The 12,956-nt window shown below is 40.1% G+C and overlaps 1 protein-coding gene across 7 annotated transcripts in view; it reads left to right on the top strand.

Annotated features, from left to right (window-relative positions):
• Positions 1–12,956, top strand: part of IPP (intracisternal A particle-promoted polypeptide) — a 67,770-nt gene that overhangs the window by 37,674 nt on the left and 17,140 nt on the right. For all 7 annotated transcript variants that reach the window (XM_012434541.3, XM_064372299.1, XM_064372298.1 and 4 more), the window contains 3 exons: positions 901–1,038; positions 3,513–3,635; positions 6,545–6,765. In XM_012434541.3, coding sequence (XP_012289964.2) covers positions 901–1,038; positions 3,513–3,635; positions 6,545–6,765 — 482 coding nt within the window. The remainder of the gene's footprint in view (positions 1–900; positions 1,039–3,512; positions 3,636–6,544; positions 6,766–12,956) is intronic.

Below are 12,956 nucleotides of genomic sequence, written 5' to 3'. Positions count from 1 at the left end.
CCCGGCTCTCCTTTGTACTTTTATATGAATTTTAGAATTAGTTTGCCAAATCTGTTAAAAAATTGATTTTTTTTGGATTGGGAATACATTAAATCTATAAATCAATATGGGGATAACTATCATCTTTACATTGACTCTTTTTTTTAATAGGAAAATCTTCATGATACATTGACTGTTATAATTCATGAACATTATTTATTTAGATGTTCCATAATTTAAAGTTTTATCTAAATAAAATTTACAAATGTTATCCATAGAGGCATTGCATAATCTTTGGTTAGATTTACTCTTAAATATCTTATTTTAAAATTCCAAATTAGCTGGACATGGTGGCATATGCTCATAGTCCTATCTACTTGGGAGGCTGAGGCAGGAGGATCACTTGAGCCCAGGAGTTCAAGGATTCAGTGAGCAATGCTTGTACCACTGCACTCTAGCCTGGGTGACAGAGCCAGACTCTGTCTCTAAAAATAAATAAATAAATAAATACCAAAAATGAAAATTCAGGTATGTTTTTTAAAAAGTTTCATTTTCTGTTGTTAGAAAAGGATTACATTTAAACTCAAATTGTACCAGGGCCAGCCACCCAAACTAATATATGAAAAAAATATAGAAGTGTTAAAATGTGAATTGTGTCCTAAAAAATTACATGGATTGTTTGGGTGGTAGAAATAGATAATAGGAAAATTGTGCCTCTGTTTCATAAGTGGGGTTTAATAAATGACAGTACTATAGATTCAAAATAATGCTTAATAGGCAAGTGAAAGTTAATGAATAGTATAAAATCAGACATAATGGCTGCATTTTTGACAATAGAGAATACTACTGAATATTGTATAATGGTGCTAATGTATTAGCATTACTAAACTTTCTAATATATGTCTCTTTTATTTAACTCAGGTGAAAAGGATTCGATGATTTTTGATTGTACTGAATGCTATGATCCAGTTACTAAACAGTGGACAACTGTAGCTTCAATGAATCATCCCCGCTGTGGTTTAGGAGTGTGTGTGTGTTATGGGGCTATCTATGCTTTGGGTAATTATGCTGTTCAATTTAAAGATAGCTAATATTATTTATTTATTTATTTTTAATTTTCACTTTTGTGGGTACATAATAGGTATGTATATTTTGGGGCATATGAGATACATGTACACAATGTGTAATAATCACATCATGTAAAATGGGATATCCAGCCCCTCGAGTATTTATCCTTTGTGTTATAAACAATCCAGTTATTAAAAATAACTAGAACAATACTCTTCTAGTTATTTTTAAATGTACAATTAAATTATTATTGACTATAGTCATCCTGTTGTGCTATCAAATACTAGGTCTTATTCATTATTTCTGTTTTTGTTTTTTTGTATTCATTAATCATGCTCACCTCCTCCCCACCCCCCACCAACCTTCCCAGCCTCTGGTAACCATCCTTCTACTCTCTATCTCCATTAGTTCAATTGTTTTGATTTTTAGATCCCACAAAGAAGTAAGAATATGGTATGTTCGTAAAGATAGCTAATATTATTTAAATTATTGGGTTCTGATTACCGTGGAGATGATCTTTCCCTCTTTTCAGCTCTTTAAATTCTTTTTTTAAAAAAAGCAATTGGCTTTAATCTGCATACGCTGGAGGCTGTGCAAGGTCTTAGGGAAAGGTGTAGGTAGGGCTCGAGGGGGTTGGGGTGATGCTCCTGGGCTGTCCATCCTGAGGAGGCACTCAGGCAGGGAATGATACGGGAGGACCTGAGCACCTGCAGGGCAGAGCCTTCTTGGGCAGGTGCATCAGTTCTTGGGCAGATGGTAGATGCCTGCCTGGCCAGTTGGCTGGCTGACCAAGCTGCTTGTCACACACATTCTTCTGCAGGTAGCTCTGGAGCTGCTGTATGTTGTAAATGTGCTTGTCAGCTCTTTAAATTCTTATTCTTGGCCAGGCGCGGTGGCTCACGCCTATAATCCCAGCACTTTGGGAGGCCGAGGCGGGTGGATCACGAGGTCAAGAGATCGAGACCATCCTGGTCAACATGGTGAAACTCCGTCTCTACTAAAAAATACAAAAAATTAGCTGGGCATGGTGGCATGTGCCTGTAATCCCAGCTACTCAGGAGGCTGAGGCAGGAGAATTGCCTGAACCCAGGAGGCGGAGGTTGCGGTGAGCCGAGATTGCGCCATTGCACTCCAGCCTGGGTAACAAGAGCGAAACTTCGTCTCAAAAAAAAAAAAAAAAAATTCTTATTCTCGAAATTGTATCATTGGAGATAAAGTATAGATGAGATATCCAGTGAAGTCCTTTAGCTCAGTAGTTAAATCTCATTATTTTAATTAAATATATAACATTTTTACCACTCTGCCTAGTGGCCTAATTATGTCTAATATAAGAAAGCACATGCCAAAAACTTAAATGTATCACAAGGAAATTCTGTACTATATTACTTTTATTCTTGTAGATGTAGTGAATGATTATGAGCAAGCTATTCTACTTCTTTTTTTTTGAGACGGAGTTTCGCTCGTTACCCAGGCTGGAGTGCAATGGCGCGATCTCGGCTCACCGCAACCTCCGCCTCCTGGGTTCAGGCAATTCTCCTGCCTCAGCCTCCTGAGTAGCTGGGATTACAGGCACGCACCACCATGCCCAGCTAATTTTTTGTATTAGTAGAGACGGGGTTTCACCATGTTGACCAGGATGGTCTCGATCTCTTGACCTCGTGATCCACCCGCCTCGGCCTCCCAAAGTGCTGTGATTACAGGCTTGAGCCACTGCGCCCGGCCTATTCTACTTCTTTAATTATCTGTGTAATAGATGTTAGAACCAAAGTTGTTCTTAGGGAACTTATAAGTTGACATAGCCCTCAGTCTCCCCTATTTTCTCCTTGTCATTCCTTCAGTTCACTCTAACTCAGGGTCTTTCCCCCATAAAAACCTATTGTGGAAAAAATATCACTTACCTGAAGGTGGATTTAATGCAGTATATTCTATTACTTCCATAAGTATCTGCATTTTTTAGTTAATTTTGGGAAACAATATTTTCAATTTTAAGAATTGGAGAGTATGTTGTTGTGGGGATTAAGGGCCTTTTTGAAGTTCCTGAAATTACACCAAATACACAGAATACACTGATTAGACTTGGAGCTGTCCTTGATTAGGATAAACATTCTGAATAGCCAGAAGTCATTTCAAAAGGTAGTTTTGCAAAATACCATCCTTCCCATGCAATATATTGAAGTTTGAGGGCTTGTTGGTTTTGTTTTAGTCTTTAGTGAATATTAGACTCCGCATTAAAATACTTGAATTCTTTTTTTTTTTCCTCAGAAGAGCATCAATTTTGCAAAGGACCTGAGTTCTACTCATGGTCAGATTCTAACTTTTTCATGTGATCGTGGAACAGATAACCTCTTTGGTTCATGTGATACTCATCCAGAATATGAAGTATTTGGTTTAGATGTTTTGTAAGGTCTTTGTCATAAATAAGATTTCTTTATCCCAGAAATAAACATTTTTCTATTTTGTTACAGGTGGATGGGTTGGAGCTGAGATAGGGAACACCATTGAACGATTTGATCCCGATGAAAATAAATGGGAAGTAGTGGGCAACATGGCTGTGTCACGCTACTACTTTGGGTGCTGTGAAATGCAAGGTAATGACTTTATAAAACATTTTTCCTCAGCTGACATGGTGGCTCACGCCTATAATCCTAGCACTTTGGGAGGCCAAGGCAGGCAGATTACAAGGTCAGGAGTTTGAGACCAGCCTGGCCAATATGGTAAAACCTCATCTCTACTAAAAAATACAAAAATTATCTGGATGTGGTAGCATGCGCCTGTAGACCTAGCTACTTGAGAAGCTGAGGCAGGAGAATCGCTGGAACCCAGGAGACAGAGGTTGCAGTGAGCCAAGATTGTGCCATTGCACTCCAGCCTGGGCAACAGAGTGAGACTCTGTCTCAAAAAAAAAAAAAAATTAAATTTTTTCCTCAAAATGTAGTTCTGCAAAACTGTTTGAGTTTGAGGCCTTATTTTCACAAAAGTATATTTTAGGTCTGTTAGTATTGAATGACTGATATTAGCAGCATAGAAGTTCTGCTTTTTACCTCCTATCATTGACTTTTATTTCTGTATTGCCAAAATAATCGATTTTTTTCAAAATAAATAAGGCTAGAATTAAAAATTACAAATAAGCGGGAATATCTGACTAGCAAAATAAGCATTTAAAGTGTTATCTGTTATTGTCTTTTCTTTTCCATGAATATCTAAGTAAATATTTCTAAGTAGGAAGAGAGTATCAAAAACAATTTTGAGGCTTGGTGGCTCATGCCTGTAATCCCAGCACTTTGAGAGGCTAAGGCAGGAGGATTACCTGAGGTCAGGAGTTTGAGGCCAACCAGACCAAAGAAATGGTGAAACCTCATTTCTACTAAAAATACAAAAATTAGCTGGGCATGGTACCACAATCCTGTAATCCCAGCTACTAGGGAGGCTGAGGCAGGAGAGTTTGCTTGAACCCAAGAGATGGAGGTTGCAGTGAGTGAGATGGTGCCACTGCACTACAGCCTGGGCAACAGTGAGACTCTGTCTCAAAAAATAAATAAAAATAAAAACTATTTTCATGGTCTCTATTTGTAGGCTTCTTTAGCTTTGATTTTTCTACAAAGTACATTGTGATTTAGTTCACATAGCATATAATCCTGTGACAGATTAATTAATTAATTAATTAATTAAAGAAGGGGTTCCACCGTGATGACCAGGCTGGTTTTTTGAACTCCTGACCTCAGGTGATCCACCTACCTCCCTGTGACAGATTTAAAAAATTCTATGTTGCATATTAAAGTGGTATACAAACATTATTTTAATTATCTACTATGCTCTGAGAGGTAGGTAGTAAGCTGTTTTAACTAGAACCTGATTCTCTGTCTAGGATTGGAGAGCTGATTTATATGCACCTGTGGAGAAGAAAACAACTTTCCCATTGTAGTATGACAGCCTAGCCTGCTCACGTTCCTTCTGCTTTGTGATTACCTTCTCTGATTTCCACTAGCAAATTATGTGGTGCCAACTATATCTTACTGTTTGATGTTATATTGTTTTCTATTTTTTATTTTTATCCTCCCATCTAAAATCATAGAGCTAACTACAAAGGGATTTTTGAACTTATCTATTTTAGTTTCTTTTTCTTTTTCTTTTTTAAGACAGGGTTTCACCATGTTCGTCAGGCTGGTCTTGAACTCCCAACCTCAGGTTGCCTTGGCCTCCAAAGTGCTTGGATTACAGGTGTGAGTCACCACGCCTGGTCTGAACTTATCTATTTTAGTTTCTTTAAGTTATAGATGAGGAAGCTGGAGATCACGAAGGTTGTGAGTTGCTTTTTTCATAGCTGGTTACTGGCAAGGCTGGAATTAAAACCCAAGTTTACTAACATTTAGCCCACATTTCTTAAAATATCATTCTTTGTAACTCCTCACTTTAGAAGATGAAGAACAACACTAGAGATTCAAAAATAATTGTAGATTGCCAGAGTTTATAAGGAAATTCTATGTAAATTACATTATATTTTACTGTAGTAATTGATTTTTTTTTTTTTTTGAGACAAGATCTGGCTCTATTGCCCAGGCTGGAGTGCAGTGGTGCAATCTTGGCTCACTGCACCTCTGCCTCCCAGTCTCAAGCTATCCTCCCACCTCAGTCTCCTGAGTAGCTGGGACTGCAGGCATGCACCACCATGCCTGGCTGATTTTGTATTTTTTGTATTTTTTGACCAGGTTAGTTTCAAACTTAAGCGATCTGCCTGCCCTGTCCTCTCAAAGTGCTGGGATTGTGAACCACTGTGCCCAACTGTATGCTGTAGTAATTGATTCTGATACCTTAATTTAGCCACATACTATTTAAATTTAAATTCCCTACTTTATGTCCATCTGAGCAACAGATAGGCTGTCACCAAAGAGGGCCATGTCATTCCCAGCTTAAGTGCATAACAGTTTTTAGGGGAAAAAATCCATGTTTCTAGGCCGGGCGCGGTGGCTCATGCCTGTAATCCCAGCACTTTGGGAGGCCAAGGTGGGTCGATCACCTGAGGTCAGGAGTTTGAGACCACCCTGACCAACATGGAGAAACTCCATCTCTACTAAAAATACAAAAATTAACTGGGCATGGTGGTGCATGCCTGTAATCCCAGCTACTCGGGAGGCTGAGGAAGGAGAATCGCTTGAACCCAGGAGGTGGAAGTTGTGGTGAGCCAAGATCATGCCATTGTACTCCAGCCTGGGCAGCAAGAGCGAAACTCCATCTCCAAAAAAAGAAAATCCTTGGCTGACAGATTATTTCAAGTTATTTGAAAACTCGATGCCATTTTAAATTAATTCCACTTGTTTTTTTGCAATTTGCCGAATAGTGAGGTGATAAACTTGACAAAGTTGATTTTCTCTTAAATGATATTTTAAGCCCTAGATTAAACATAGCATCGGTATAGGAAACATAGATCACAGTCATTACTTTTCATCACTATTTGTATCTTACTTTCTATGGCATCTGAGCAAAAATATTTCATTTCCAGGTTTAATTTATGTAATTGGGGGCATCAGCAATGAAGGAATAGAACTTCGTTCTTTCGAAGTCTATGATCCACTTTCTAAGCGTTGGTCTCCACTTCCTCCAATGGGAACCAGGAGAGCATATCTTGGCGTGGCTGCACTCAATGACTGCATCTATTCTATTGGAGGATGGAATGAGACCCAAGATGCTCTTCATACTGTAGAAAAATATTCCTTTGAAGAGGTAGGTTGGATGATTTCAGATGTTTAGTCTCCTGGTATTCTTTTAATGTCTGTACGATCTGTAGTGATGCACTGTCTTTCAGATATTGATCATTCGTGGACTTTTTTCCATTTTTTTTTCTTTTTTTTTTTTTGGAGATGGAGTTTCACTCTTGTTACCCAGGCTGGAGTGCAATGGCGCGATCTCGGCTCACCGCAACCTCCGCCTCCTGGGTTCAGGCAATTCTCCTGCCTCAGCCTCCTGAGTAGCTGAGATTACAGACACATGCCACTATGCCCAGCTAATTTTTTGTATTTTTAGTAGAGACGGTGTTTCACCATGTTGACCAGGATGGTCTCGATCTCTTGACCTCGTGATCCACCCGCCTCGGCCTCCCAAAGTGCTGGGATTACAGGCATGAGCCACCGCGCCCAGTCCTTTTTTTCTTTTCAAAGAAGTAATTTTCGGTGTAATTGCTTTTTTCTATTTCAATTTTCTGTTATATTGATTTCTGTTCTTAGTTTTTCCTTTTCTCTGTTTGTTTTTAATTGAGTTTGCTCTTTTCTGGATTATATATTTATTTTTTAATTTTTTTAGAGACAGGGTCTTGCTCTGTTGCCCATGCTGGAGTATACTGATATAATTATTATAGCTCACTGTAACATTGAACTCCTGCCCAGCTAATTTAAAAAAACTTTTTTGTACTGCTGGGCATGGTAGTTCATACCTGTAATCCCAGCACTTTGGGAAGCCAAGATGAGAGGATCCTTTGAGCCCAGGAGTTCAAGACCAGCCTGGGCAACATAGTGAGACTGTCTGTACAATAAATAACAAAATTAGTTGGGCATGGTGGTATGCACCTGTGGTTCTAGCTACTCGAGGGGCTTATTTATTTTCTGAGATGGAGTCTCACTCTGTTGCCCAGGCTAGAATGTAGTGGTATGACCTCAGCTGACTGCAACCTCCACCTCCTGGGTTCAAGCGATTCTCCTGCCTCAGCCTTCTGAGTAGCTGGAATTACAGGCATGCACCATGACACTCGGCGAATTTTTGTATTTTTAGTAGCAAGAGGGTTTCACTATGTTGGTTGGGCTGGTCTCAAACTCCTGACCTCGTGATCTGCCTGCCTTGGCCTCCCAAAGTGCTGGGATTGGGATTAGAGGTGTCAACCACTGTGCCTGGCTGCTTCACATATTTTGATTTATCTCTGGTAATTCTTTATACTGAAGTCTACTTTTTTTTTTGAGAGAGAGAGTCTCACTCTGTCACCCAGGCTCAAGTACAGTGGCATGATCACAGCTCACTGCAACCTCTATCTCCTGGGTTCAAGGGATTCTTGTGCCTCAGCCACCTGAGTAGCTAGGATTACAGGCATGTGCTACCATGACTGGCTACTTTTTGTATTTTTAGTAGAGATGGGATTTTGCTGTGTTGGCCAGGCTGGTCTTAAACTCCTGACCTCAAATAGTCTGCCTGCCTTGGCCTCCCAAAGTGCTAGGATTACAGGTGTGAGCCATCACACCTAGCCTCTAAACTTTCTTTTCATTAGTGTTTTCATGGTATAGTATATCTTTTTCTTTCCTTCTACTTCTCTGTGTCTTTACAAATTGCACTTGTAGACAGCGTATAGTTGTGGTCTGTTTTTAAGTTCACTTTGACAATCTCTGACTTCAAATGTTTTTTAGAGTTCATATATTATATATATATGTGGTTTTTTTTTTTTCTTTTGAGACATAGTTGGCTGGACGCAGTGGCTCACGCCTGTAATCCTAGCACTTTGGGAGGCCGAGGTGGTTGGATCACCTGAGGTCAGGAGTTCAAGACCAGCCTGTCCATCATGGTGAAACCCCATCTTAAAAAAAAAAAAAAAAAAGAGACATAGTCTTGCTTTGTCGCCAGGCTGGAGTGCAGTGGCACCATCTTGACTCACTGCAATCTCCGCCTCCTGGGTTCAAGTGATTCCCCTGTCTCAGCCTCCTGAGTAGCTGGGACTACAGGCGTGCACCATGATGCCTGGCTAATTTTTTGTATTTTAGTAGATACTGGGTTTTACATGTTGGCCAGGATGGTCTCCATCTCCTGACCTTGTGATCCACATACCTCAGCCTCCCAAAGTGCTAGGATTATAGGCATGAGCCACCGTGCCCAGCCTTATATTTTATGTAATTACAAATATGGTTGGTTTGTAGACTCCTATTTTGCTGTTTGTTTTTGTTTTTGTTTTTTCTTTTCTTTTCTTTTTTTTTTTTTTTGAGACAGAACCTTGCTCTGTTGCTCAGGCTGGAGTTCAGTAGCGTGATCTTGGCTCACTGCAACCTCTGCTTCCCAGGTTCAAGCTATTCTCCTGCCTCAGCCTCCTGAGTAGCTGGGATTATGGGTGCCCACCACCATGCCCAGCTAATTTTTATACTTTTAGTAAAAATGGGCTTTCACCATTTGGGCCAGGCTGTTCTCAAACTCCTGACCTTGAGCAATCCCCCTACTTTGGCCTTCCAAAATGCTGGGATTATAGGTGTGAGCCACTGTGCCTGGCCTTGTCGTTTGTTTTCTGTGTATGAAATCTATTCTTTGATTCTTTTTTCCTCTTTTCATCTTTATGTTGATTGTTTTAGTATTCTGTTTTATTTCTTTTATTGTCTAGTTAGCTATATTTCTTCAGCCTTTTTCTTGGTGATGGCTTTAGGATTTTGTGGGTGGAAAAAACATACTCAACTTGTTTTTCTACTCTGATCTCACATCACAACAATCATTAACACAGAAAACTTCTGTGAGTGAATCTGTGTGTGGGTTTTCCCCTATACATCAAGGAGCAGACACCAGCTAGGTGTCCTCTAATTCAGTTAAATTCTGATACTATCTACGTGGAGATAGCCTCAGACTTCACAGGTTGAGGGCTCAGTCCTCATGACTGCCCCCTCCTTCAGGCACCAGTCCAAGTCCAGGCCTCTGGAACTTCTGACCAACTGGCTCCAAGTTGGGGTTCTTACACCCTCTTCGGAGTCAATTAATTTGCTAGAGTGGCTCATAGAACTCAGGGAAACACTCATTTATGTTTATCAGGTTATGATAAGGGATATTTCAAAGGATACAGATGAAGAGATGCATAGGGGAGGTATGTGGGTATGGCATGGTACTTCTATGCCCTCTCTGGTTATGCCACCCTCTAAAAACTTCCAGGTGCTCAACTATTAGAAAGTTCTCTGAATTCAGCCCTTTCGGGTTTTTATGGAGACTTTATTACATTGGCATGATTGATTAAATCATTGACCATCCACTTAACCTTCAGCTCCTCTTCCTCTCCCCGGAAGTCAGTGGATGGGACTGAAAGTTCTAATCCTCTAATCATGTCTTGGTCCTTCTGGTGACCATCCCCCATTCTGAAGCTAACTATGGGCTTCCAGCCGTCAATCATTGCCAGGAAGTGGGTTGAAGACTAAGTATGTACTTCATAATATCACAGGTTTACATTATATATTTTTAGTGTATGAAATCTACAATATACTGTATCACTTGAAAGTGAGGACCTTGGCTGGGCACAGTGGCTCATGCCTGTAATCCCAGCACTTTGGAAAGCCGAGGTGGGCAGATTATGAGGTTAGGAGATCGAGACCATCCTGGCTAACATGGTGAAACCCCTTCTCTACTAAAATAAAATACAAAAAATTAGCCAGGCGTGGTGGCGCATGCCTGTAGTCTCAGCTACTTGGGAGGCTGAGGCAGGAGAATCGCTTGAACCTGGGAGGAGATGGCGCCACTGCACTCCAGCCTAGGCGACAGAGCTAGACTTTCAAAAAAAAGAAAGAAAGAGAGTAAGGACCTTATAAAAATATACTTTGGCTGGGCACAGTGATTCACGCCTGTAATCCAGCAGTTTGAGAGACAGAGGCGGGTTGATTACCTGAGGTCAGGAGTTCAAGACCATCCTGGTCAACATGGTGATACCTTGTCTCTACCAAAAATACAAAAATTAGCTGGGTGTGGTGGCACATGCCTGTAGTCCCAGCTACTCGGGAGGCTGAGGCAGGAGAATCACTTTAACCCAGGAGGCGGAGGTTGCAGTGACCTGAGACTGTGCCATTGCACTCTAGCCTGGGTGACAGAGTGAGATTGTCTCAAAAAAGAAAAAAAATTATTTTAAAAATAGATATTGGGCCGGGCGCGGTGGCTCAAGCCTGTAATCCCAGCACTTTGGGAGGCCGAGGCAGATGGATCACGAGGTCAAGAGATCGAGACCATCCTGGTCAACATGGTGAAACCTCCTCTCTACTAAAAATAAAAAAGTTAGCTGGGCATAGTGGCATGTGCCTGTAATCTCAGCTACTCAGGAGGCTGAGGCAGGAGAATTGCCTGAACCCAGGAGGCTGAGGTTGCGGTGAGCCGAGATCGCGCCATTGCACTCCAGCCTGGGTAACAAGAGCGAAACTCCGTCTCAAAAAATAAAAATAAAAATAGATATTATTAGGTGTGTGTGTATGGGAAAATTAAAATAAAATTAAAATATATATATATATATTTTTTCCTGGGACTCCAATTATATATATATATGTAAGTAAGACCACCTGATATTGTCCCACAGCCATTAAAGCTCTGTTAATTTTTTCTTACTCTTTTTTCCCTCTGTGCTTCAGTGTGGGTAGTTTGTTTTGCTCTGTCTTCAAGTTTATTAATCCTTTAAAGTATCCAGACTTCTAGTTCGCAGTGTTCAATCCCATCTATGGAATTTTTCATTTTAGATATTGTATTTTTTAGTTCTAGAAGATCTGTTTTCTTATGTCTTCTTTTTCTGTCCTCATGTTTATATTTTTCTTTAGATCCCCAAAAGTATATATATATATATTTTTTATTTCCCCTCCTATACTTTGTGCTATTGTTCAACTTCTATATTTCTATGTGTTGTAAAACTAATGTGTTGTTTTATATAAATATATTCAAAAAGTTTTAAAATGAGAAAGTCTTTTATAATTACCTATATGTTTACTATTGCTAATTCTGTTCATTCTTTTTTTTGCACACAGAAAATAATTTGGTTCCAACACATAGTTCTATTCATTCTTTTATGTAGAATTGAGTTTCTGTCTCACATCGTTTTCTCTTAGCTCAAAGAACTTCTTTTAATATTTATTCCCGGCCGGGCGCGGTGGCTCAAGCCTGTAATCCCAGCACTTTGGGAGGCCGAGGCGGGTGGATCACAAGGTCAAGAGATCGAGACCATCCTGGTCAACATGGTGAAACCCCGTCTCTACTAATACAAAAAATTAGCTGGGCATGGTGGCGCGTGCCTGTAATCCCAGCTACTCAGGAGGCTGAGGCAGGAGAATTGCCTGAACCCAGGAGGCGGAGGTTGCGGTGAGCCGAGATCGCGCCATTGCACTCCAGCCTGGGTAACGAGCGAAACTCCGTCTCAAAAAAAAAAAAAAAAAAAAAAAAAATGTTTATTCCCATGCAGGTCTGGTAGTGATTAACTTCTCTTATTTTCTAAAACTGTCTTTTGTTTTCCTTCTTTTTTTTTTTTTTTTATTTAAGATGAGTTTCACTCTTGTCACCCACAGTGGAGTGCAATGGCATAATCTTGGCTCACTGCAACATCCATTTCCAGGGTTCAAGTGATTCTCCTGCCTCAGCCTCCTGAGTAGCTGGGATTACAGGTGTGTGCCACCATGCTTGGCTAATTTTTGTATTATTGTATTATTAGTAAAGACAGGGTTTCACCATGTTGGCCAGGCTGGTCTCGAACTCCTGGCCTCAGGTGATCTACCTACCTTGGCTTCCCAAGTGCTGGGATTATAGGCATGAGCCACCGCACCCAGCCTTAGGTTGCTTTTTTTTATCTTTCATCACCCTGAAAATGTTTTTTAATTTCTTAAATTGTTTCTGACAAGAAGTCAGTAGTGATTTTTATCTTTGTTCCCCCATATGTAATGTATTTCTTCTTTGTCAGCTTTTAAGATTTTTCTCTTCATCATGGGTCTTCAGTAATTTGATTATGATGTGTCTTGTTGGGATTTTGTGTTTAACCTTCTTGGAATTCACTGTACTTCTTGAATCTATGGGATTATAGCTTTAATCAAATTGGAATGTTTTCTGCCGTATTTTTTCAAATATTCTCCTGTCTTTCTGGGACTCCAGTTATTTATATATATGTACATATGCGTATATTAAATTTTTTCCCACTCTTTTTTCTCTCTGTGCTTCAATTTGGGTAGTTTGTTTTG

Source organism: Aotus nancymaae, unplaced genomic scaffold, assembly GCF_030222135.1.
Source record: "Aotus nancymaae isolate 86718 unplaced genomic scaffold, 86718_ANA_hifiasm-v0.15.2.pri h1tg000007l, whole genome shotgun sequence".
Taxonomy (NCBI): domain Eukaryota; kingdom Metazoa; phylum Chordata; class Mammalia; order Primates; family Aotidae; genus Aotus; species Aotus nancymaae.
The sequence above is the reverse complement of the archived record's forward strand: the minus strand, read 5'-3'. Positions and strand labels throughout refer to the sequence as shown.